The sequence below is a fragment of the Protopterus annectens genome, chromosome 10.part0 (assembly GCF_019279795.1).
Source record: "Protopterus annectens isolate FY-2018-M chromosome 10.part0, PAN1.0, whole genome shotgun sequence".
In the NCBI taxonomy this organism is placed as follows: Eukaryota; Metazoa; Chordata; order Ceratodontiformes; family Protopteridae; genus Protopterus; species Protopterus annectens.
In genome coordinates this window covers 1,653,574,710-1,653,597,416 of record NC_056744.1, presented here as the reverse complement: position 1 = coordinate 1,653,597,416, position 22,707 = coordinate 1,653,574,710, and the positions used below count along the sequence as shown (strand labels likewise).

General features: G+C 40.1%; 1 protein-coding gene across 1 annotated transcript in view; it reads left to right on the top strand.

Annotated features, from left to right (window-relative positions):
- The window catches only part of LOC122814372 (zinc finger protein 420-like), a 263,065-nt gene that overhangs the window by 182,987 nt on the left and 57,371 nt on the right, over positions 1-22,707 (top strand). The window contains exon 7 of the mRNA XM_044086957.1: positions 224-350. Within this exon, the coding sequence (XP_043942892.1) occupies positions 224-350 (127 nt within the window). The remainder of the gene's footprint in view (positions 1-223; positions 351-22,707) is intronic.

The following is a 22,707-nucleotide window of genomic DNA, read 5'->3' as shown; positions in this document are numbered from 1 at the left end:
ATATTATGTTTTGCATATACTACTACATTGTCCACAAATTAAATACTGTATATCACCTATTTATTATTTTATTCTCTTGTGAAAAAAAAAAAAGCTTGCATCACACCAGGTGTGGGGGCTTGCATTCTAGTCTGCCTACCTCTTGAATAAAGTCTGTAGTTTGATATTTTCTTTGTTGCATGCAATAAAAGTACATTTGAAGCACACTTGAGTATTTTTCCAGGTACCAGAAACCTTTGAGGATGTTGCTGTCACATTCTCCGAAGAAGAATGGAAGATTTTGGGAAAACAAGATAAGGAGCTTCACAGAGAAGTGATGGTACAGAACTATGAAACCTTAATTTCAGTAGGTAAGTGCAATCCTTTTTAGGAAGGGAGGTTTTCAGTTGTAAGCATAACATGTTGTGCCAAGGTAATTCAGAAATATGTACTGTTATATAAGTGGAGGGTGATAAGTATCTGCCCTTTCTCATTTCTAGTGAGCCTGATGTGGCAAATGTTTGTCTCTCTTTCTTTATGAAGCATGTATAGTTTCAAGTGATCCTTCATCCGTTTCTGTTTCTTGTTAGCGTGTGCTTGCCATGCATAAAACTTTCTAATATTTTCTGTTTTGTAATTTTCTTCTTGTTATTTGGGTATTGATCAGTTTTGAAGTCATGTTTTCTCTCGCTTTTGAAACTTGTGTCCTCTAATTTATATGTTTGTGAGTGTGTGTGCGCGCGCGTGCGTATGTGCATGGGTGCGTGTGTGTGTGCATGCGCACACACAAAACTGAGGTAAAGCACTGATCCACATAGACAAATTTCAGGCTTGCATAGTCATTACAAACCAGTAACATAGTTAACAATACAGACTACAACTAGCATTTCTATAAACTGTAGAGAACTTCATAACATGCAGGGACAGCAAAACAGGTGAGGTTATGAATTACAGAGGTAACTATCTTGCATTGTACAACTTGGAGCAAAACAGAATGTATACCCTTTCCCCAGTCTATCAACTTCTCTACTTATTCTTCCACACTGCATCTAGCATATGCAGTTTTGTTTATTTCTTACTTTTCTTCTATACTCTTTCACACCTGCAGCAATTCATCCATTCCTAACTCAGCTTTTATCTTAACTTTGCCCCCCTCTCCTATTCTCCCCTCCCCCTAGCTCTCCCCCATTCCCTATTTCTACTCTACTCACCACTCCACTCTCCTTATCTCACTACAGCCACAGTTCATATTTCGTAGTCTCTTGCCTCTCCCCTTCAGATGTTCTTGTTCATAATTTCCCATACAGTTCAAATTATTCCAGTATTCGCGTCTGACTTCAACTAAAAAACAACTTGATTTACAATCACTTTAATCATTGTAACTGTAGTTTTATGACGGTTGGAAACTTTTTGTGATTATGATGTGTCTAACTGGGTCCACTTCACATGGTCGACAGTTCATTTGATCGACTTTTATTTGGTCGACAATTCATTTGATCGACAAGCAGTTTTATGTGCCCCCCACACCCCCCCTAACTATATATATCAACTCCAGGGTCGCACAACATTGGGGAGGGGGGCAAATCTGCCTGTCGACCATATGAATTGTCGACCAAATAAAAGTCGATCAAATGAACTGTCGACCATGTGAAGGGGACCCGTCTAACTAGTATTCCTAAACATTTTGTATATTGCATTTTTAAATATTTTGTGTATTTCAACATGCATCTGCTTCTAAATGTTGTTGTATTTCTAAATACTTTTAACAGTCTCTGGAGCTTTTCTCCCCGGGTCTCCACTGAAAACTTGTACTCACCCAGTCGGACTATCCCGGCAAATAGATGTTAAATAAGTATAATATGCATAATTCCTAAGTACAGAAGGAATAATGGATGATGGGCGCAGACAATGACAGGAGCAGCGGATACTCCTAGGTGAAGTATCTGCCTGAGAAATAATGTATTTATTGTTAGGGTTGCAGAAAGTGTGTTAGTCATGTCACTGAAGTGTTCTGAAAACATTTGCTTTTGGTTTCATTCAGAGTGACATTTTGGAATTAATGCATGTGTTTTAATGGGGGGGGGGGGGATGAGGAGTGTTTCCCATAGCTTGGGATCAACTAATAAGAATTTATGGTCTGTGCAGCATAAATTTTCAAGGGGGGGGGTTATTAGGATGGTACAAGAGGTAAGAAGAGACAGAAGATTGTAGTTACAAGTACATATAGTAAAAAAGGGGATGGATTCTAAGTTAAGCCATGCTGAAGCAAATGTGATCTGATTTACAGGTAATTTAACTATTTAGCTCTTTTGAGGGCACTGTAGTGTTTTTTTTTTTTTTTTTTTTTTTTTTTTGCCAGTGTTAGGAATCTACATATGGTGTTTTGATATACTTTTTGAGACTGTGCAATGTTTTTGAAGCATTTGATATAACTGCTAGACCATATTTAAGCTATACAAGGAGGCAGTTGTTTCCTATTGCATTTTTATCTTCTGACTGTAGAAAACAGATGTATACCTGTCTCAGAAATGAAATATTTTTACTTTAGCCAAAATTAAGTTTTTTTTTAAATGTCTTTACTTTGCCTAAATTGTTTTTTTAAATGTCTTTATTGTATTAGCTCTTATGACATAGGCAATCATACATTTATATAAATGAAAACAAACATATTGACATATTCTCAGTTACAAACACATATCTTCTATATAGTCATCAGTCATTCATTACATAGCGCATTCAACTCCTGCATTCGCTTAAACTTCATTCCTCCTGCAAAACATAGTTTCATAGGTAGGTACTAGGCTATTGGCCCTAGGGCCTATATAAGCCTAGCCAAAAAGGTACCCTTGCTTTTGCCACCCAAGAAAATTATTTTCCTGAGCCACAGATGTGATCCCCGGGATGAATTTCCTATTTCCCATCCAATCTTCAAGGTTTTTCTTGAAGAGTGCTAATGAGGAGCTCTGTTTGACATAGGTAGGTAGTCTGTTCCAGAGTATGGGAAGTCTCTGGGACAGGAATCTATCCCTCCAGCATGTTCTGTTTATTGTGGTGGCAAGGTTTAGGTCCCTACAGCGTGTAGCTCAGAGGGATTGGGATTTCTTTAAGTGAAGCATGTCCAACAGCTCTGGGTTTGAGTAGGCGATGTGCGACAGAGTAAAGTTGGAGTTTTTTGAGACTGTCTGCATAGGGCATCTGTTTGAGGCCAGTAATCCACTTTTTGTGAGGTATTTGTGGCCTTTCCAGTTGTTGATGTCTTGTGAGGTACATACCAAAAGGGGCATTGTGCTGTATAATGGGTCTAATGAGTGATGAGTAGAGGGGAACAATGACCTCTTTTACCTTTTGTGATGAGGTGTGCCACGTAGAAGGATTTCCTGACCACTATGGCGATTTGATTATCAAAGGAGAGACTACTGTACACCTGTGTCCCAAGGTCTCTTTATCACACTTTCGTTGTTAAGTAGACTACCACCTATGTGGTAGTTCATGGGTACAGAGTTTTTACCAAAGGGGATGACCATGCACTTTTTGGCATTGAGCTTCAGGCCATGGCTTTGACATCAGGCATCTGTCTCAGTGAGGCCCTTTTGTAGGACGTCCACATCGTTAGGAGTTTCGATTATGGCTCCTAGTTTGCAGTCATCTGCAAACTTAGTTAGCCAAAGACCTTCTGTGTTAGCCTGTACTTCAGAGAAGTAGATACCAAACAGGAGAGGACCCAGGACTGAACGCTGTGGTACTCCACTTGTCACGGGTCTGAAGTCTGATTTTGAGTCTGCTACTTTCACAGTATGGGGCTCTGTCCGTGAGCCAGTTGGCAACCCATCTTGTGACATAGGGATTTATACCTAGTTTAGTGAGTTTATCTATACTTCCAGAGTGGGGGATGGTGTCGAAAGCCTTGGTGAGATCTAGATAGACTGTGTGAACCACCTTACCCTCATCTATGGCTTTGGTGACTGTTTCAAAGAAGTCTGTCAGGTTTAGGAGGCATGATCTGCCTTTTACAACCCGAACTGGGTGGGGTCCAGAGTTTGGAGATTACCAGTGTCTTTGTTTATGAGTTCCATGGTGATGTTCAATGGCCTTGCAGACCAGGCTCTTCAGGCTAATGGGGCAGTAGTTGTAGTTCATGTAGATCGCAGCATGTTATATTGTCAGGTCCCATGGATGCTGTGTTCTTGGCTTTGGAGAGTGTTTTTTTTTTACCTGTGCAGCCGTGACTACAGGAACGTTGCATTCTTCTGGTATAGAGATAGACCCTCTAGGGGGTGAGAGGGGGGGGTGAGAGGGGGGTAAAGTTAGCACTGAACCTATCAGCCAGGATGTTGGCAATATCAGTTGGTTCTGTATATTTAGTGCCATTGTGCTGTAACTCGGAGCAGATCTGAGTGTTGCCATTGAGATTCTTGACATAGATATAGAATGCTTTGTGGTTGTCTTTAGAGTCCATGGCAATTTTGTTTTCGTAACTAGCTTTAGAAGATTTTATGAGGGATCTCAGCTTCTAATTGAGGCTGACCAGAGAGTTCTCCAGTTATGGTATTTTACTTTTTTTTTTTTTTTTGCAACAGTTTCTTTCTTCTGTTTTAGAGTTTGTTTGTTTATGGCAGAGGACCACCAGATTGTCTTCGTTTTTTTGGAAGATAGTATCTTGGTTCTGTTAGGGATAGCATGAGCCATGCACTCGTGTAAGTGCTTATAAAGTGCATTTGTGTAGGATTCAGCAGTCGTACCTCTTTTTTTGTCCATCTGTATGGGTGTCATGAAGTTTGCCACTTCTGTCTTAAGCATGAAGTTGGCTTTGGAGAAGTTTTTTACGGTGGTTTCCTTAATGGGGGGTGGGGGCGTGATGTGGATGTCTAGGGTGATTAGCTTGTGGCTGGATCTGACCAACGAGGAATTGACCTCTGGTGTGGAACACCGGTCACCCATGTTGGTAATGACCAGGTCTAGGATATTGCTGCCCCTGGTGGGGGTGTGAATAAGTTGATCCAAGGCATTGGAATTTATGAATTCCAGAAAACTTTGAGCAAAAGAGTTGGTACATGGGTAGTTTTCCCAGTTAATGGTAGGGTAGTTGAAATCACCCATTATTACGGTGTTGGGTTGTATCCTAATATTTTCCAGTGTGTATCAAGAAATGAGGAGTGGGGGTCTGTAGCAAGCTACAATTTGGAATACCCAGAGTTAGTTCCACTTTCATAATCTCTGATGCATTATGCTGTGCAACTAGCCTGGAGATGTGGATATCCTTAATGAATATGGACACGCCTCCACCTTTAGTGCTTTGGTCCGGGTTAGGTGGCCGAAAGTTGTGGTATGAATTATAGCCTGGTAATGCAGGGGTGTCTCTGGAGCTTTGAACCAGGTCTCTGTCACTGCACAGATGTCTGTTTTCCATTTTAAGGAGTGCCTTGAGTGAGTGCATTTTGAGGTTTGGACTTCTAGCATTGAGTAGCATTACCCTCAGATTTTGCTTGCTTGTACGTGTTACGGTGATGAATTTGTCATTTGAACCTTGCTTAAAAAAGGCACTATAGGGGTGGCAAGAGCCTTGGCCAGTATCCAGAATCCCAAGGGCGACAGATGTAGGGCATCTCTGGCAAAGCATCGTGGAGTGTCAGTCATGTCATTCCAGGCAGACAAATACTGGATCCCCTTAGAATGACACCAGAAGCTTAGCCAATTGTTGAAGTCAATCATTTTGTCTTTGTACTGCGGTATCGTTCTGGGTGATGGCAGGATGCTACTCAGGGCTAGGGTCACACCTGCCTGGGCTACAAGATCAGAGAGCTCCCCCATGTCTCTTTTCATTTAGTCCAGGGAGGTACGTCTCAGGTCATTCACACCAACATGAACAATGACAGAGTCATATTTGTACTTGTTGTGGAGTGACCTGAGTGCGTGCATTATGTGGCAGATCCTGGCACCCGACAGCCTGGTGAGTGGAACATCAGTATGACTGACTATAGAGTCACCTATGGCTAGAGTGTTGGGTACGTTGTTATGGCTTATGGGCTGTGGTTGAGTGGCACACTGAGTTTGTGGGCTATGTGTCATTTGGGTTGTGTTGGGGGGTGGAGTTTGCTTGCGTTTCTGCTTTGGAGGTCCCTGTTGCTTGGGCATGTTTTTATTGAGAGCCTCCATGAATGTAGGTGTGTGTTTTGTGTTTCTGTTTGTGTGTTTTGGTGGTGTAGGTTTTGAGGGACTATGTGATAACTGATGTGGTGCAAGTCCTCTTGACTGTCTAGTCCAGTCTTGGGTGAAGAGAGCTTTGCTTCCAGTTTGGCTATATAAGTGCATCTCTCACAGGTTGTAGTGTTGGGTGGTAGGACGATAGGGTTGTGTACATAAGGCAATTGCTGCATTGCCCCAAGATGCCCAGATTCATCAGGTAGACAGGAGAAAACACTGGGAGCTTGACCCTTAGACATGCCTGGATAGGTGCTTATTTATTAAGTACTAAAAACTGCTTTCCTGTAGACAAGTGAGGAAAGTTGAGTGCTGTAGTAATTTGTAGCTTATTTAGTGCTTACAATGAGTTCTGAACAAGTGTTGAGCTCAAAGAAACAGATCTGAGTGCTGAAACTAAAAAACTGGCTAGTTCCATAAAACAAAATTAAGCTAGAAGGCTTCCCTCCAACACAGAAACGGTTGTGGGTTCAGAAGTTTACAAATAGTCCTGAATACAGCAAATATGTATGTGGACTAGACTACTTACAGGAAAGGCAGGAAACAAGCTTAGGAAATGTTTTTTTTTCCTTCCCAAATGCTCTTTGTACACAGTAGGAGTGCCTGAAATCAGAATATGATCTCAATGCACTCATTTGAGTGAGCAAATGAGATGGGCCCAGAAGGAGTATCCAAATGCAAATTTACAAGAGGGGCGTGCAATTTCAAAGCCACCAAGATTAACACCAAAACAAGAACAGGGAAGGGGTGGTGGGAACTTACTGTAGAGACACAGAGACATAATTTTCAGTTCAATTAATATTCAGTGAGAAACAAAAATAAATGCAGTACTATATGTAAAAGTGCAGATAAAAGTGTACTTAAATTCGCTTATACATCCATTTGATTGCAGGTAGATCTTAGCCAGCCAAAGCTCAAGTATTTAGCAGAAAAAAAAACAAAATGTACCACTTATGTAAGGCAGGTCAGCCCCTAAGCTAAAACACAGAATGTCAAAGTGAAACTACCCCCACTGCTGTCAATGGCTACACTTCTAACAAGCTCTCTGTAGAAACACAAGCTCTCTGTAGAGACACAGAGCCACAATTTTCAATTCAATTAATAATCAGTGAGAAATAAAAATAAATAAAATGCAGTACTATATGTAAAAGTGCAGATAAACATGTACTTAAATTTGCTTATACGTCCAGTTGATTGCAGATAGATCTTAGCCGGCCAAAGCTCAAGTATATTCTGCATGTATCGTTACACCAATTTTCATTCTTTCTATGTAATTTCCTCCCACCCTTTTGTAAAGATCCCACTTAGTTTTTTTTTTAATCTTTATTACAATATTCCCTACTTCAAATATAGTTGGCTTAGATTTTTATTTCCATTTTCTGCTTTTTTGACAGCCAGCAGAATTAAACTTAAGCAATGTCTTACTATGTCTAGGTAGTTCAGATCCTGTATCCCAGCTCAAAATAGTTGCACCAATTTGCTTACCCAATATTTTTGGCAGAGTAGCTTGTAGGGAATTTTAAGTCTGCCAACTTATACCCTCCCCAGAAAAAAAATGTTTCAATTACCTCTTTTTTTCTTCATCACTCCTCCAACATTTGCAGTCTACCTAAGGAAAATTTCTTTGGCATCTGATTGGATAGGTATTTTTATACCCCAAACACTTTCATTCAAAAAGTTCTAAATCTTGTTGCATATTTGGGAGACATGCATATTTTGTTTCTTTCTGAATTGCTTCTCCGTCTCTCTTCCCAGTTTTTTCTAACCTTCTCTGATTCCTGTAGTGATCATGCATATTTTATATGCCCTACTAATTATCCTATTTTCAACAGCAACAAACAAAAGCGAAATAGTCAAGTCTCCAACCACCAACAAAATAATCCAAGTAACGACAATCACAAGAAACAGTCCACACTGGTGTTTATTATTTATTAAGCACTTTTCTTTCAGTTTTTTAACCAGAACTTCATCAGATAAAACAGCAAAAAAGCATCACATTTAAAAATCCTTCCACACTCCTCATGTGTCCTGGTCTTAGCCAATAAACATTCTTACTCCTCCCCCTCTTCTCATTTTATATAAAAGACAAATACATGTATTTAAACATAAATAATCGTACTACAAAACAATATTAAAACTAACAAAAGATTTTTTAAATTTATGCAAATATGAGAACACCTAAAATAATCTTATCTAACGAGATTTTTAAGTTTCAGCAAGCATAGTATAGAACAAACATCATTTAAGTCTGGATAACAGTATGCGTTCAAACATATTTGCCAAAATAGTTCTAATTTTTCTAGTCTTAAAGAACTAGGGCCCCCTCTACTGTCAGGGACGATCTGATAACTCAGAATTTGAAATAATGATCTTGTTGGACTGAAATGTGTTTTGCAAGAGCATTTTCTAATTTGCCTCTGTTAATACAGTAAAGACGTTCCTACACTTGTTCTTTAAATTTCCTCTCTGTTTTGCCTATGTAATAGCCTGGGCACCATTGGCACATGGCCGGATAGACTACCATTTTAGAATTACAGTTGAACCTCTTGTCAGTTTTAAATTTAACACCTTTAACACTAAATGTACAACCCAAGTCCATGAATTTACAATATGCACACATCTTGCATTTAAACATTCCTGGATGTCTTACATTACATGGGGCTGTATTTTCTAATAAATTTTTCATATTAAGTCCTCTTTTGAAAATCAGTTTTGGGCATTCGCCCACTTTTTTGTTACAGTAGATATATCATTCATTAAAAGACTCCAGTTTTTATAAATAATATTACTGAGAATCCAATAGCTTCCATTTTCACCGTTTTTGTATTATGTTGAAAGAGAACAAACAAAATATATATTTAGCTGTCATAACAGAATCCTTTTAACCCGTATTCCTAATTACTTCATTTTATCATTTACCCATAAATATGGATATAACTGAACTAATTTGTGTGTAGGTGCATAGTTTACAGCTATAGCCTTTGTTTTTTCATCATTAATTTTATATCCCAAAAGGACTTAAAAGCAGAAAAGGACAGCTCAGTGTTGTGGAACATTCTGAGAGAGTTTCATCAGGTGCAAAATAAAATCATCTGCAAATAAAGCCAACTTTTCTTGATTATTGTGCCAATTATATCCTTGAATTTCAGAGTACCTTATTGCCTTTGTCACTGGCTCTAAATATAATGCAAATAATAAAAGGGAAATAGAACACCCTTATCTGGTTCTTCTGTTCAGACAGAAGTTAGAGTGGAACTGACCAATTTTAATTTTCACCTCTCATCCCTCGGATATCCTCCTAATTAACCTCCTTATTGTGTCAGTAAATTTAAATGCTTCAGTTGCCTTACTGATAAAATCCCAGCTTACTTAGTTGAATGCTTTCTGAGCTTCAAAACTCACAAATAATAGCTGTATTTTCATACGTTCTGCTTCTTTCTGAATCAGAATTGTTCTGTTAATGTTAAATGTTTGCCCTCCCATCATGAAACCAGATTCATGTGTTTCTATTTTCATGTTGCAGTATTCATAATGGTAGGGAGGTGGCTTCCTGCAGCACTGGACGTCCGGCCAGTATACCAAAGTCTTAGTTTAAGGGGTACATGCGATGTTGCATGTCAGAGCCATAAATTGACATCGGCTATAAAAGTGACGTCTGCACGTACCCAGCTCAGAACTTTTCTGATGCAGTGATCTACGGATCTCTGATCGCCAGCTCTGGGAATCCGTTCGCTCATTTGACTTTGGCTGTCTACTGCAGATAAGTACTCTTTTGAGTTTTTCATTATACTCTGTTTGCTTTCCAGATGTATATGTCAGCTGGAAGGGGAAGTATGTTTATGGAAGACAAATTCCACATAAGGACATCCATGATCAGTGTTTTTGTTTAGGGGAAGGCCACGACCATAAGTCTTGCGACATCTGCCAGTCCTTTGCACCTAAAACTTTGCATAGCCACTTGGCTGCTTTAAAGTTATACTTATAAAAAAACAAAGACTCCAACATTTGGCATTAGGTATGGAGGGTGGGGTAGGTACCTCCGAGGAGCTGCCATGGAAGAAGGCCAAAAAAGTTAGGCCCGACAACCATGCTGCACCTCAGGAGGTCCAGTGAGACTCTCGAGGCAGATGTTAACTCAGGGTCCCATCGGACGTCTGTATCACTGCTGCAGCCGGGAACCATGGTGGAAGCCGGTTCAGCTGAAACCCAGAGTACGTTCTCTGAGGCTGATCAGTCATCAAGACCGGATGGTGAAGGGGAACCACAGCTTGTGGCGTCAGAGGGGCCTATTACCGCCTTTCCATCCACCCTGGATTCAGCTCCAAAACTGAGTACATCTATTCCTCTTAAGAGGAAACAAAAAGAAAAACACAGAGCAACAGAACCAGCTCCTGGATGAGAAGCCTTTTCCCAGAACTTGTTCAGAGCCTTACAGGCCCTTCAGTCTCAGGTGCCCCAACCAGGCCTACCACCTGTGCAGGCCTTCGAGGAAGAACTGACTTACTGATCCCAAATTGAGTCCCCCAAGGACTTTGATACTCCTGAGGAGGAGGACACCATTAGTCCTGATTCCCCTGGGGAATAATTCTCCTTTGGGGACATCATTACTTTTATGAGAGAGCATTTCAAATGGCAGGTCTCTGAGGTTTCTGTGACAAAAAAGAGGTATTTTGAACTCCTGCAGATGGACCAGCCTTCTCCATCTGCAGTTCCTCCTCTACTCCCAGCCCTACATAATGCCTTTCAGGCTGCATTTCAGGCCCCAGATTCAAAATATCCTGATAGGTCTTACAAAGTTGCCCAGGATGCACAGTTCTTGTTCAAGAACCCCCCTGCAGACCCAGCAGTCATTGCAGTGTCAGCAGACAAATCCTCCAGACAGCTACCTTCCACTTCTCTATTTTCTACAGATAAGGATAGCAAATTCACGGATAGACAGGGGAAGAAAAGTTATATTTCTTCCACACTAGCTATTACTGCTATAAATTATCAAACACACATGGCTAAATTTGTTCTAGACACTCTGATCAAGGCCTCTGCACTAATGCCAGATGTGCCAGATTTTCTGCTAAGTCACAGCTTTCAGTCCTGCTCTGTACCACCTCTCAGGTGATCATGCACTCCATCAAGTGCAGGTATGATGCAGTAGAAGCATCATCCAAGTCTGCAGCTTCAGGTTCTGTCTTGATAAGATGCTCCTGGATGAGACTCCAGCCCCTTTTCATGGATTTACAAACCAAATTACTGGATGCAGCACTTGATAATAAAGCCATTTTTGGTACTGCTTCAGCAGAGCTCCTTAAATCTGTCCAAGAAAAGGGCAAGAAGTTGCAAAATTTTAAAACATTTGCTCATCTTGCCCATTCCTAAATACCACAGGAACTACCCCCAAAGGACCAGTTGTGTAAGAAGGCAGTCTTCTCACTCTCCTGCTCCACAGTGTAAAGGATGGAGCCACCCTAGGAAACAAACCACTCCTAGACCCTTCTCCACTTTAACCCCTACTTCCTTTTAGGCAGCCTGACCCTGACAGAGCTCCTCTACTGTGACTCAAACCCTTTACCCACTTCCACCCCCCTGTCCCTCCTTCTCACCCGTTCCCTACCCTCCTGGCAGAAAATCACCTCCGAGACTTGGGTCCTCTCCATCATCCAGAAAGGTTATTTTATATCATGATGAACAGTTCCTCCCTTCCAGGAAACACCCCGACTCTCTCCAAGTCAGCTTCACCTATTTCCTCCAATTCTGGATCAGCTTCTAGCTCAGGCCACAATAGAAGGAGTCCCTCCAGACCAGACAAACAAGGGATTTTACTCCAGGATGTTTTTAGTCCCAAGAAAGGATGGTCCTTGGAGTCCAATTCTGGACTTGCCTGTCCTCAATCTATTTCTCATGATGCTTACCTTCAGGATGCTCACTTTGCATCATCTCTTATCCCTCATCCCCTACCAAGCCTTCATGATATCCCTGAATTTGAGAGATGCCTACCTTCATATCCCCATTCACCCCAGCTACAGGAAATTCCTACACTACACAGTAGGTTCTTTACATTTTCAATTTTCTGCATTGCCTTTTGGGCTTTCTATGGCTCCAAGAGTATTCACAAAGTGTTTGGCTCCAGTTATCTCCCACTGCAGAATGCAGGGCATACAAATGTACCCTTACCTAGATAACCTGTTAATCCTACACCAGGACTGCCACTCCCTGTACCATCACCTACACATGGTGTGCAAAACCTTGGCAGACCTAGAGTTCACAGTGAACCAACAAAAATCACAAATGACACCTACCCAAGATCTTGTTTTCTTTAGGGTGCAGAATGAGAGCAGACAAGATAGCAGCCTTCATCCCCTGCCAAAAGGTGGAAGCCCTCACCTATTACTTCCAAACTCTTCTTTCCCTCCAAAACATCTCAGCCAGGGAATTTCTGAGAATCCTAGGCCACATGGCATCCTTGATTCCCATGCTGCCCTTGGCAAGGCTGCATATGAGAAAGTTCCAACGGGTCTTGAATTTGTGGCAGCAACATTCCCATCCTCTGGATGTTTCTCTGCCTCTTCTCCCATGCTTGAAAAAAGAGCTAGAATGGTGGATTTGATCCATCAACCTCAATCAGAGAATACCATTGCAGATCTGTCCACCCTCACAACACCTCTACACAGACACTTCAGATCTGGGTTGGGAAGCAGTTCTGGAAATCAACAACAACCAGAACAAAGTTCAGGGAGAGTGGCCCTCCCAGACACAGAAGGATCACATCAGTACCAAAGAAGTGAGGGTCCTTCTCTTGGCATTACAAACATTCCAACAAATTATTCTACCAGGCACTCTGAAGGTAGTTACAGACCATATGACTGTCCTGTGGTATATCAACAAGCAGGAAGAGACCAAGTCCTATCCACCTTGCACCTTGGCAATTCAGATTTGGTCCCTAGCTGCAAAACTACACATTCAGCTGCAAGCTGTGTACATTCCTTCAGCAGAGAATGTGATGGCAGACACCCTCAGCAGAACCTCATCACCCTCTCCTAAATGGATGCTTCACAGGGAGGTGGTGTTGGATCTTCTTCATAAGTGGGGTATTCATCAGGCAGATCTGTTTCCTTCCTCCCAGAACAGACAGATGACTCTGTTTTACAGCAGAGACCCACATCCACAGGCTTGGAAGGTGGACGCCTTGTCTTTTTCTTAGCCAGGGATGTCTCTTTATGCCCCCCCCCCTTCACACTCAAAACTTCCTTCTGAAGATCCAGAGGGACAAACCAAAAATCCTGCTGGTGACCCCTTTTTGGCTAAAACAGCATTGGATTCCACTACTTCATCATTAGCCAAGGGCAATCACCACAGTTTACCCCAACAATTCGATCTACAAACACAAGATAGGGGATCCCTCTTCCACCCTGAGGTGCTCAATCTCAAACTGACACTATGGGTGATAGAGTTTTGATCCTCTTCAGACACCTGTATTCAGAGGATGTACTCGATGTACTGTAGCAGAAATTATGTATCAGAATGGAAAAGATTCTGCAGGTGGTGTCTCAAGAAAAAACGGGATTGTTCTAGTACCCATGGTCCTTTCTTACTTGTGTGAGCTTCTACATTCAGGACTGATGTACTCTTTTGTAAAACTGCATTTGTCAGCCATCTCCACCTGCCTTCCTTTGGTACCTCCTTTGGCATCCAGGTTAGAGGTAAAACTCTTCTTAAAAGGGGTTTTTCATATTGGACCAACTCGTAGAACTATCCCCCCATCATGGGATCTTAATTTTGTGCTTGAAAAACTCACAGTGCCTCCATTTGAACCAGTCCACGCAACATCACTTAAATTATGTACTTGGAAAACAGTACTGCTGGTGGCCCTTACATCTGGCAGGAGGGTCTCACAAATCCAAGCCCTTATGTCCACCGTTCCTCCTTACCTTATCTTCTGTATAGACAGAGTCTCCCTCATGACCAGTCCTTTTTTCATGTCTAAGGTGGTTAATGAGCTCTCCTTGAATCAGACCATTAATCTGCCTGTATTCTTCTGTCAACCTCAGAACTCTTCCAAAAGAACTTTGCATTTCGTGGATGTTCATAGACAACAAAGGTATTACCTGAACAAGACCAAATCCATTAGAAAGTCTGACCAGCTGTTTGTCTCCTTTCACCCTAGGGCCTTGGGGAAGGCGGTGTCAAAACAGACAATTGCTTCATGGATTTGTAAGACAATCTCTTTTTGCTATTCTTTTCATGGGAAGGAATTAAATTCCAATGTGAGAGCTCATTCTGCTAGGCAGCTGCTTCTTCAACAGCCTTTTTTAGGGGGGTTGACTACTCTTCCATCCTAGAGGCGGCCACTTGGTTTCCTGTACATGCCTTTACCAAGCATTACAAACTAGATATGATTTCTAGAGCCAGAGCTGGGTTTGCAAGCTCAGTTTTACAAGGTCTCATTGACCCTGCCTCCCAAACTACCTCCTAGGCTCATACTTAAACTTTGGTACTCTCCCTACTGTTATGAACACTGCAACATGAGAATAGAAGGACATAGATTAGTTGTGTAAAAACGTACCATAACCTTAGGTGCCCTTCTTTTCCATGTTACAGTATTCAGTCCCCCCCCCCTTGCACTTGTTTGACCTTTCTTGTGTGGCATTTCCCTGGCTTCCTTACATCCAAACAGGGCACTGCAACAGGCACATACTTCTATAATATACCTCCTTGTCTGGTGGTATATGTGGGTCTGAAAAGTTTCCTTTTTTCTTGCATCCCAAGGGTACTACTGTATTCAACAGTCAGTTCTGAGTTGGGTACGTGCAGATGTCACTTTTATAGCCGACGTTGGTTTATGGCTCTGACATGCAATGTCGCACATACCCCTTATACTAAGATGTTGGTATATTGGCCAGATGTCCGGTGCTACAGGCAGCAACCTCCCTAAAGTTTGAATACTAGAACATGAAAGAGGAAGACATCTAGGATTATGGTAAGTTCTTATACAACTAATCTAGCCATGTCTATTAATTTTGTCAGCACCTTTGCCATTCTTTCAGGCATTTTAGACAACAACTTATAATCATGGTTTAGAAGTGGGCCTATACAAAGATGGACATTATAGGTCTTTGGCATCTTTAGGTGTTACAGCCACTACAGCATTCTTCCAGGATGTTGGTCATTGTACTAAATGCTTTTGTGCTTTGGCTCTTGAGTTGTCAAAAATCAGTTGCTTAACAGCAATCTTTCTAAACTCGCGCATACTACTCAGGTAGACCCTTATTTTCTCTTTAGCTGTTTGAAGTTGCACCACTTGTTCTGCAATAGTTTAACCTTTGTCAGTCCCTCTAATAAGTCTGGTTACTTTTTAACCATATAACCTTTTGTTTTATTACTAACTTATTTTTAATTTATTTACTATCGTTCTATCCCACTCCCTAGTCATATCTTCTGGAGAAATTTATATCTTCCTAATAACCCCCAAATAATGTCGGGTCTATAGCATAACGGGGAAGGTACAGAATCTCGAGTACCTGTTCATCGACACATAAGTGTTGATCGTCCTTTTCAGTGAATGGCCACATCATTTGTTGTTTTTAAATCTGCCCTTTTCCCCACAGTAGTGTGATCTCAGAGTTAGTATATTTAGTTGGGGGTGTGGGGGGCACAGCCCCCCACATTGGGGAGTGTGGGAGGTGAAGCCCCCCACTTCATAATGTTTGATAAATTGTGTTGTGTGTAGTTGGAAAAATCGATGTGGCCATTCGCTGAAAAGGACATTCGACACTTATGTGTCGATGAACAGGTACTGGAGACTCTGTACCTTCGTCGTTATGATATAGACCTATAATGTCTATTACCTATTCCTTAAACACCTCTCTTTTAACAGATAGGTAGACAAGCACCAGTGTCTCCTTTTCACTTCATTATACCAAATTTTTATCTTAAAATAAAGTAAAACAAACCAAAACTGCTAAATACGGCTTGACCAAAACAGAATGAGGACAAAGACACAAAAATCAAGCATAGCAAGCATGGAGAAGGCAGGTAAAAAGCAAATCAATGTAACTTTTAATAAACATAAAATAAAGTTAAAAGTCAGTGTTTTGAAGCTCAAGGATAAGCGCTTTCTGCAAAAGCCTTTATCAGATCTTCCATGAACTCAACAGGCTGGTATTTACATATGTCAAGAGTTCCTTGTTACTAAAAGGACCTATTGTCTCAGAATTCATCTCCTAAGTCTCTGCCCTTTCCATGTAGGTTTTAAAGGAACCATCCCATTCATCCCTGGGGATGTGACAGTTTGTAGGTCTGCAATCCATCTTAATTCAGCAATTTCAGTCCTATTTACTAAATCTCCTCCTGACTGGTTCTTATTCACAACTTCCAATACCAAAAAACAGAATTGATGCCCAAGGTAGGCAGAGATATGTTGACTCAAAGCATTATTTTTATTGTGTAATCGTATGTCACTCAGATGTCGTAAGATCCTGTCTTTAAGACATCTATTGTTTTTTCCAGCATAAAAACTTGTGCATAAGCGACACTGAGGAGCATAAATAAAATTACTAGTATTGCAGTCTGCATACATATTTAGTCCATAGTTACGCCCTGTGATCGGATGTATAAAACAGTTTGTAGAGTCTATATATGCACAGGCTTTGCATTTTCTGCAAGAAAATGTACCATTTCGGTGCCAGTTATAATAGGTCTTGTCCCAGTTTTATTCTGACAAAGTAACTGTTTTCATATTCTTTCTATTCTTATAACAGAAACTGGGTACTTTGCCAACGGTGCGGTTTATATTGTCGTCTGCCATAAGAATCTTCCAATTATTCCTAATACGTAACTTGGCATATCTGTTTAATGTCCCTGCTATAAGTTAATAAATGCCTCATTCTGTCATCTCGATGCACATTTCTTCTCATTCCTTCTATTGTCTCTTGTGTGTTATTGCACATAAAATAGGATTGCCTCCTACTATTGTGAAGCAAACTGTTCTCCAGGATTTTTTGTACCTCCACATCTTTGTTTGAATTCTATTCTCTGTTGTTCTAGCTCTGCATCATAATCTTTTTCTTTAGTGCAAAGTCTGGAGATTCTCGATAGTTGTCCCCTCATCACGTGAGTAAATATTTCTAGGATGCATACTAGATCGGTGTAACAAGTGAGTTCTCCAGCATTCCTTCTGCCTCTTTTATCTGCCTTCTCCATGTTTGAATTTTGTGTCTTTTGTCCTTATTCTGTTTTTGTCCAGCCGCATTTAGCAGTTTTGACTCATTTTACTCTTAGCATTTTTTAGTTCTATTACTGCCTATGGCTGAAGGAGAAGAAATTAAATTACACGATACCACTAGGGAAGTCCTCAGCTTTACCCAAGGTGAATAGAAAGGTAAATCGGATGTTAACAAGTCAAGTGAATCCTTTACTTAAGTTGGACTTAATTAATGAAATGCCTGAACCTGTTATAATACATTTGGATTCTGAGCTTTAAAATAGAATTCTGACAGAAGTTGAGAAAGCAGCTTTTAAACTAAAATGCCTCCAATGGCAGCACTTCCATTTGGAAGCCTGCCTACATCACAGAATTATACCCAGGGGCATAAAAGAGTAAAATACATGCCAACTTATAGCAATCTTTATCCTGAATTGTTGGGCAAATGGCAAGTGGTCAATTTAGAAACCAGCTTCTGCTATATTAAATTGCTAATTGAGCATTTTCAGCCTATTGAAGAAGAAACAGCCACTTTTATTGAACGCAAACCGAGCTTGAAAGTTCAACCATGCTTGAATCGTTCCTGGTGAGAATTTGAAGAATTACAACAAAAACTTTCAGTTTATGAGAATCAGTTGAAAAGTATTAAAAGTAAAAAGTTAGAGAGGGATTATACAGACTTTAGAAATATTTTTGAATGGCTGAGGTCCTTGGGAATGGAATCTAAGAGAAACTTAGGGAAACGAGATACTGAGGTGCCCAAACAATTCTTTATGGAATATTGCAAGAAAGCTGTTACAAAGACAAATGGGATAGTTTCAGACAGTGGAGACCAAGAGAAACAATGAGGGGTAGCTGTACCATCTCATACGGATTCATCCATATCCAAATCATCTGCCAGTGTGGGCCATATTAACAGTTCAGACTTCAAAAAAGTATTGGGTAAACAGCTGTGCATAATAAAATAGACTCAAATAATACTGGAGCCAGACCAAAGACTTCCGCCATAGATACCTTGGTTCTTAATGTCTTACTGGTTCTTATGAAACAGGGGTTTCAGCACAGGAGAAACCGGTCCATCAGCAGAAACTGGAAAAGGTGGAAACTGTCGACCTAGGAGCAGGCAATGCACAATAATCACTTGTGATTTAATCTTTCAGGACATGCTTTAACTGACATACAGAGATGATTAATTGATAAAGGTGTAACCTTTATACCAGCCCTTCCTTCAGGGCTAAATGAATTTGTTATTGATATTAAATGTTTTGGGAGAAATTATTCTTCTTTAAGAATATCTTTGACAGCTCAGGATTTAATGAGCATGGCGAACTCAATAATATTTTTAAGAAGCCCAGCACTTTTATTCCAGCACCACATCCAGTGGTTCAGATATTTTATGAAGGTCTGTGAGGAAAGAGGTGTTTGAACATTGAAATTGTAGGAATCGGAAGGATTTTTATAACTTGGACTCAGAAGAAAGGGAAGCACTGCAAGAACTGATAAACCATGACAGGATAGTTATCAAACCTGCAGACAAAGGAGAAGCCATTGTGGTTCTAGACAAATTTAGCATTTTATAATAAGATGCTTGATATGCTCAGTGATGAGGAGACGTATAGAGTAATTCCTAAATGGGAAGCTGATAAGATCATAAAGCAAGTGAAAGTCTCTCTGCTCTATTGATGACATGTAAGATTACAGAGGAGCTATTTGAATATCTGATGGTCTTGGAACCCTTGATTACCATCATTAATTGCTTGCCAAAGGTCCACAAAGATGGTTTAAATCCCCCTACGTCCTATAGTATTAGGAGGAAGATGGATTACAAAGCATGCTTCCAATTTTTTGGAATATAAGTTAAAGATAGCCATCCACAAAGCAAAGACGGTGCTGAAAGATACTCCACTTTTCATCAGAACACTCTGTGACTGTTTCATTTCCTTGGTAAGACCATCGATATTACAGTGGTGATGATGGATGACAGGAATCTCTTCACTGTGATCCCCAATGATTTTGGTTTCAAAGTGTTGTGAGATGAGAGGATTTTTGATAACACTACCATCTCCACAATCTCTCCACAATCTGTTTCTTACTAGAGATAATTTTGGAAAACAATGCATTTACCTATGGTGACAAAAATATTACCTCCAGAAGTCGAGAGTTGCAGTGGGCACATCCTGTGCCAACAGTTATTCTAACATAGTCATGGCCCAATGGGAATCTGTTCAACATGATGAACCAGTGGTTCAATTATATCCCCTATTACAAAAGGTTTGTGGATGATATATTTTTTTCTATGGACAGGTGATGCCGAACAACTTAAGGATTTCACTAAGTATTTGAGCAATACCACATATTTTCTTCCAATTTTAAACTAACTGCTCAGTAAGTAAAATAAATTTCTTGGACTTCATGCTTGAAATGAACACTAATGGCGGCATTAATACATATATGTTTAAGAAGGAATGCTGGAGAACTCCCTTTTTACACCATCTGGTATGCATCCTAGACATATTTACTCACATGTGATGAGGGGACAACTACTGAGAATCTCTAGACTTTGCACTAAAGAACAAGATTATGATGCAGAGCTAGAACAACGGAGAATAGAATTCAGAGGTTATAAAGATGTGGAGTTCAGTTAAAGTTTAATTACAGGAGCTGGAATGGGTTGCTGCATGCTTCAGTTCACTGGTTGTAACCATCAGTAGTGCAACTTCCTGACAAAGTATACAGAGTAAGGCTTACAGAGCCCAGAGCAATGAAGTATTACTTATGTCATTACCAAAGGGTCAGTCTTGTTGAAGAGTGATTGTGAACAGAATAGCATTTAAAGAGAATTGCATAATACTAAAAAATGGTTCCCTATTAGAAGACTGAAGATGCATTCTTTTGAATGCATCTTGGTCGAACTCAAAAGACGAAAACGTCTAAAGATCGAAGCAGCTTTTAAGCAAATTCTTTCCCCCCACTTAATGTAAAGTGTTTTATTTTATTTATTTATAAATATATTTTTTGTTGGAACAGCGATGTTTTTTTTTCCCCCTAGGAAAAAAATTGCTGTTCTAACCGTTCGAAATTGTAAGCTTTCACTTACATAGGGTTGATTAATCACCGTTCCCTTTTTTAAGTGTTTGGTGATCTAATATAGACCCCTAAAAAAGCATATGCCACAATCCAAAGGTAAGGAATATAAAGTTGGCAATATTTGGCAGTGGATTTACAGAACAACTTAGTAAGGGGAAAAGAACACAAAAAAAACAAATGCTAGTGATAAAGAATTTCCTACATTATTCACCCCCCCCAAAAAAAAATCTGCACATTATAGGCACTGGGGAATAGAATAATGTCATTATCAAGGAGTTAGATTTGTAGAAGAATGATTTTCCTGTACTTTAACAAATTGCTATATGAGCAGAATAACAAGAAAAGATGGAAAATATAATGCCACAAGACATCTGTGCGTCAGAAAAAAAATACTTATTCAAAGTCAAGGAATAGAGAGTTGGTCATTAGGAAATTGGGGGGGGGGCATGAAATTAGTTATAAAACAAATGAAAATAAAGCATTTTCTACAACATTCATGTATGAATAAATGAAAATAAAAATATTTCCACTGCTAGCACTGGGAAGCAGAATTACTTTCAAAACCTTTCCTTTCTAATATCAGCTGTCATTTATACACGGAACTGCAAGGTTCCCTTTGTTTTAACACCTCAGGAAAAGTGCGGTGGGAGGGGTGTGTCAATTCATCGTGGACTACAAAAAAACTGCTTTGAACAAAGGCTTGCAGTTTAGCTACGGTTTTGGTTGCAGCTGTATAATTCCTTAGTGTATTGTAAAACAAGCCCTGAGATGCACGCGAATGAGGGCCTGTCAAGGAATAAAAGAAGCAGTCCTGTTACAGAAGGTATATAAGATGACAGTTGAAATGGATTATGGGAAAGAGAGAGGATGGAATAAAACAAGATCATGTTGATAGGTCAAGCCCCATTGGCAGACATTTTGTGGAAAACATCAAAATCATCTCTTTAAAATCACTGTTCATCAGTGTAAGAGTGGTATGGTGGCATAGCAGATAGCATTGTTGCCTCACAGCAAGAGGTTCTGTGGTTTGATTCTTGGCTGGGATGCCTTCAGTTGGAGTCTGCATGTCCTCCCTGTGTTCACGTGGGTTTCCTTCAGATGCTGCAGTTTTTTCCCACATCCCAAAAGTATTTATTTAGTAGGTTTATTATACACTCTAAATTGGCTGTAGGTGTGAGTGTGCATGCAAGTGTATAGTATGGAGTACTACCGTGGCAGGACTAGCCACCCGGCAGTGTATACCTTGGCTCTAGATGATTGTCATTGTTGAAGTTACACCCCACCCCCATGTGCAAAAATGGGGAAAGGGATTATGATAGCTGGATGGATGTCCATCAGTGGAAAGGGCAATACTCAAGATGCCACAACCACAGAATTAACATCCCTCTATTTGCATTTAAAGGTTCACTCTTCTGAGCATTGAGGCTGTGGTTCATGGAATTTAATTATGATGTGTGCAAAAATGTTTATGTAACCAAGGTGAAAATGTATATAGTGTGGAAAATGAAAATATACTGTACATTATCTACTTTTATGAATACTGGAGCTTTTCTCCCTGGGCCTCTGCTGAAAAAGGGGATCTATCCCAGACAGACTTTCTGATCAACAAAAGATAAATAAATTAAATAAGTAGGCTTAGATTTAGAAACAGTAGATTTATAGTATAAAGGGATTAGCACATTTAACATTTTGCTGAATATTAGCATTATTAATGACAGGAAGAGAGATGGATGTATTTACATAGTGGGCAAGGCCAGCATGTGAACATTAACCTTTTGATAGCAATCGCTTTTAATGGGAGAAAGAGAGATGGTTACCCCACACAGTGGGGGAGGGGTCCAACATGTGTACAAGTAAATTTTCTGAAGATTATTATTAATAACTGGATGAGTGGAGATGTTTAGATCATATATGAACCTCATCTATGGAATTCGCTTCATGTGGTAGTAAAACAATGTAGTGCAGCTTCTGCCTATAGAAGCAACCTCGGTTACTACAAGGTTGGCAAAATCTGCATGTAATGGAAGGACTTGCGGTTGCAAGCTGGATATAACTACCTTCGAAGTTGTGTATGCTGTGTATCCACTGAATGAGACTCAAACTGCTAAATTTCATCAGAAACTTCAGGAAACTCTTTTGTTTACTGAATGTATAACTTACATGCAATACTAGAATTTAAAAATGTAAGGGAGATGGTTGTCTACTGTTTCAATTTCTTAATAATTGATGCACCAGCATCCAAACTTGCTACG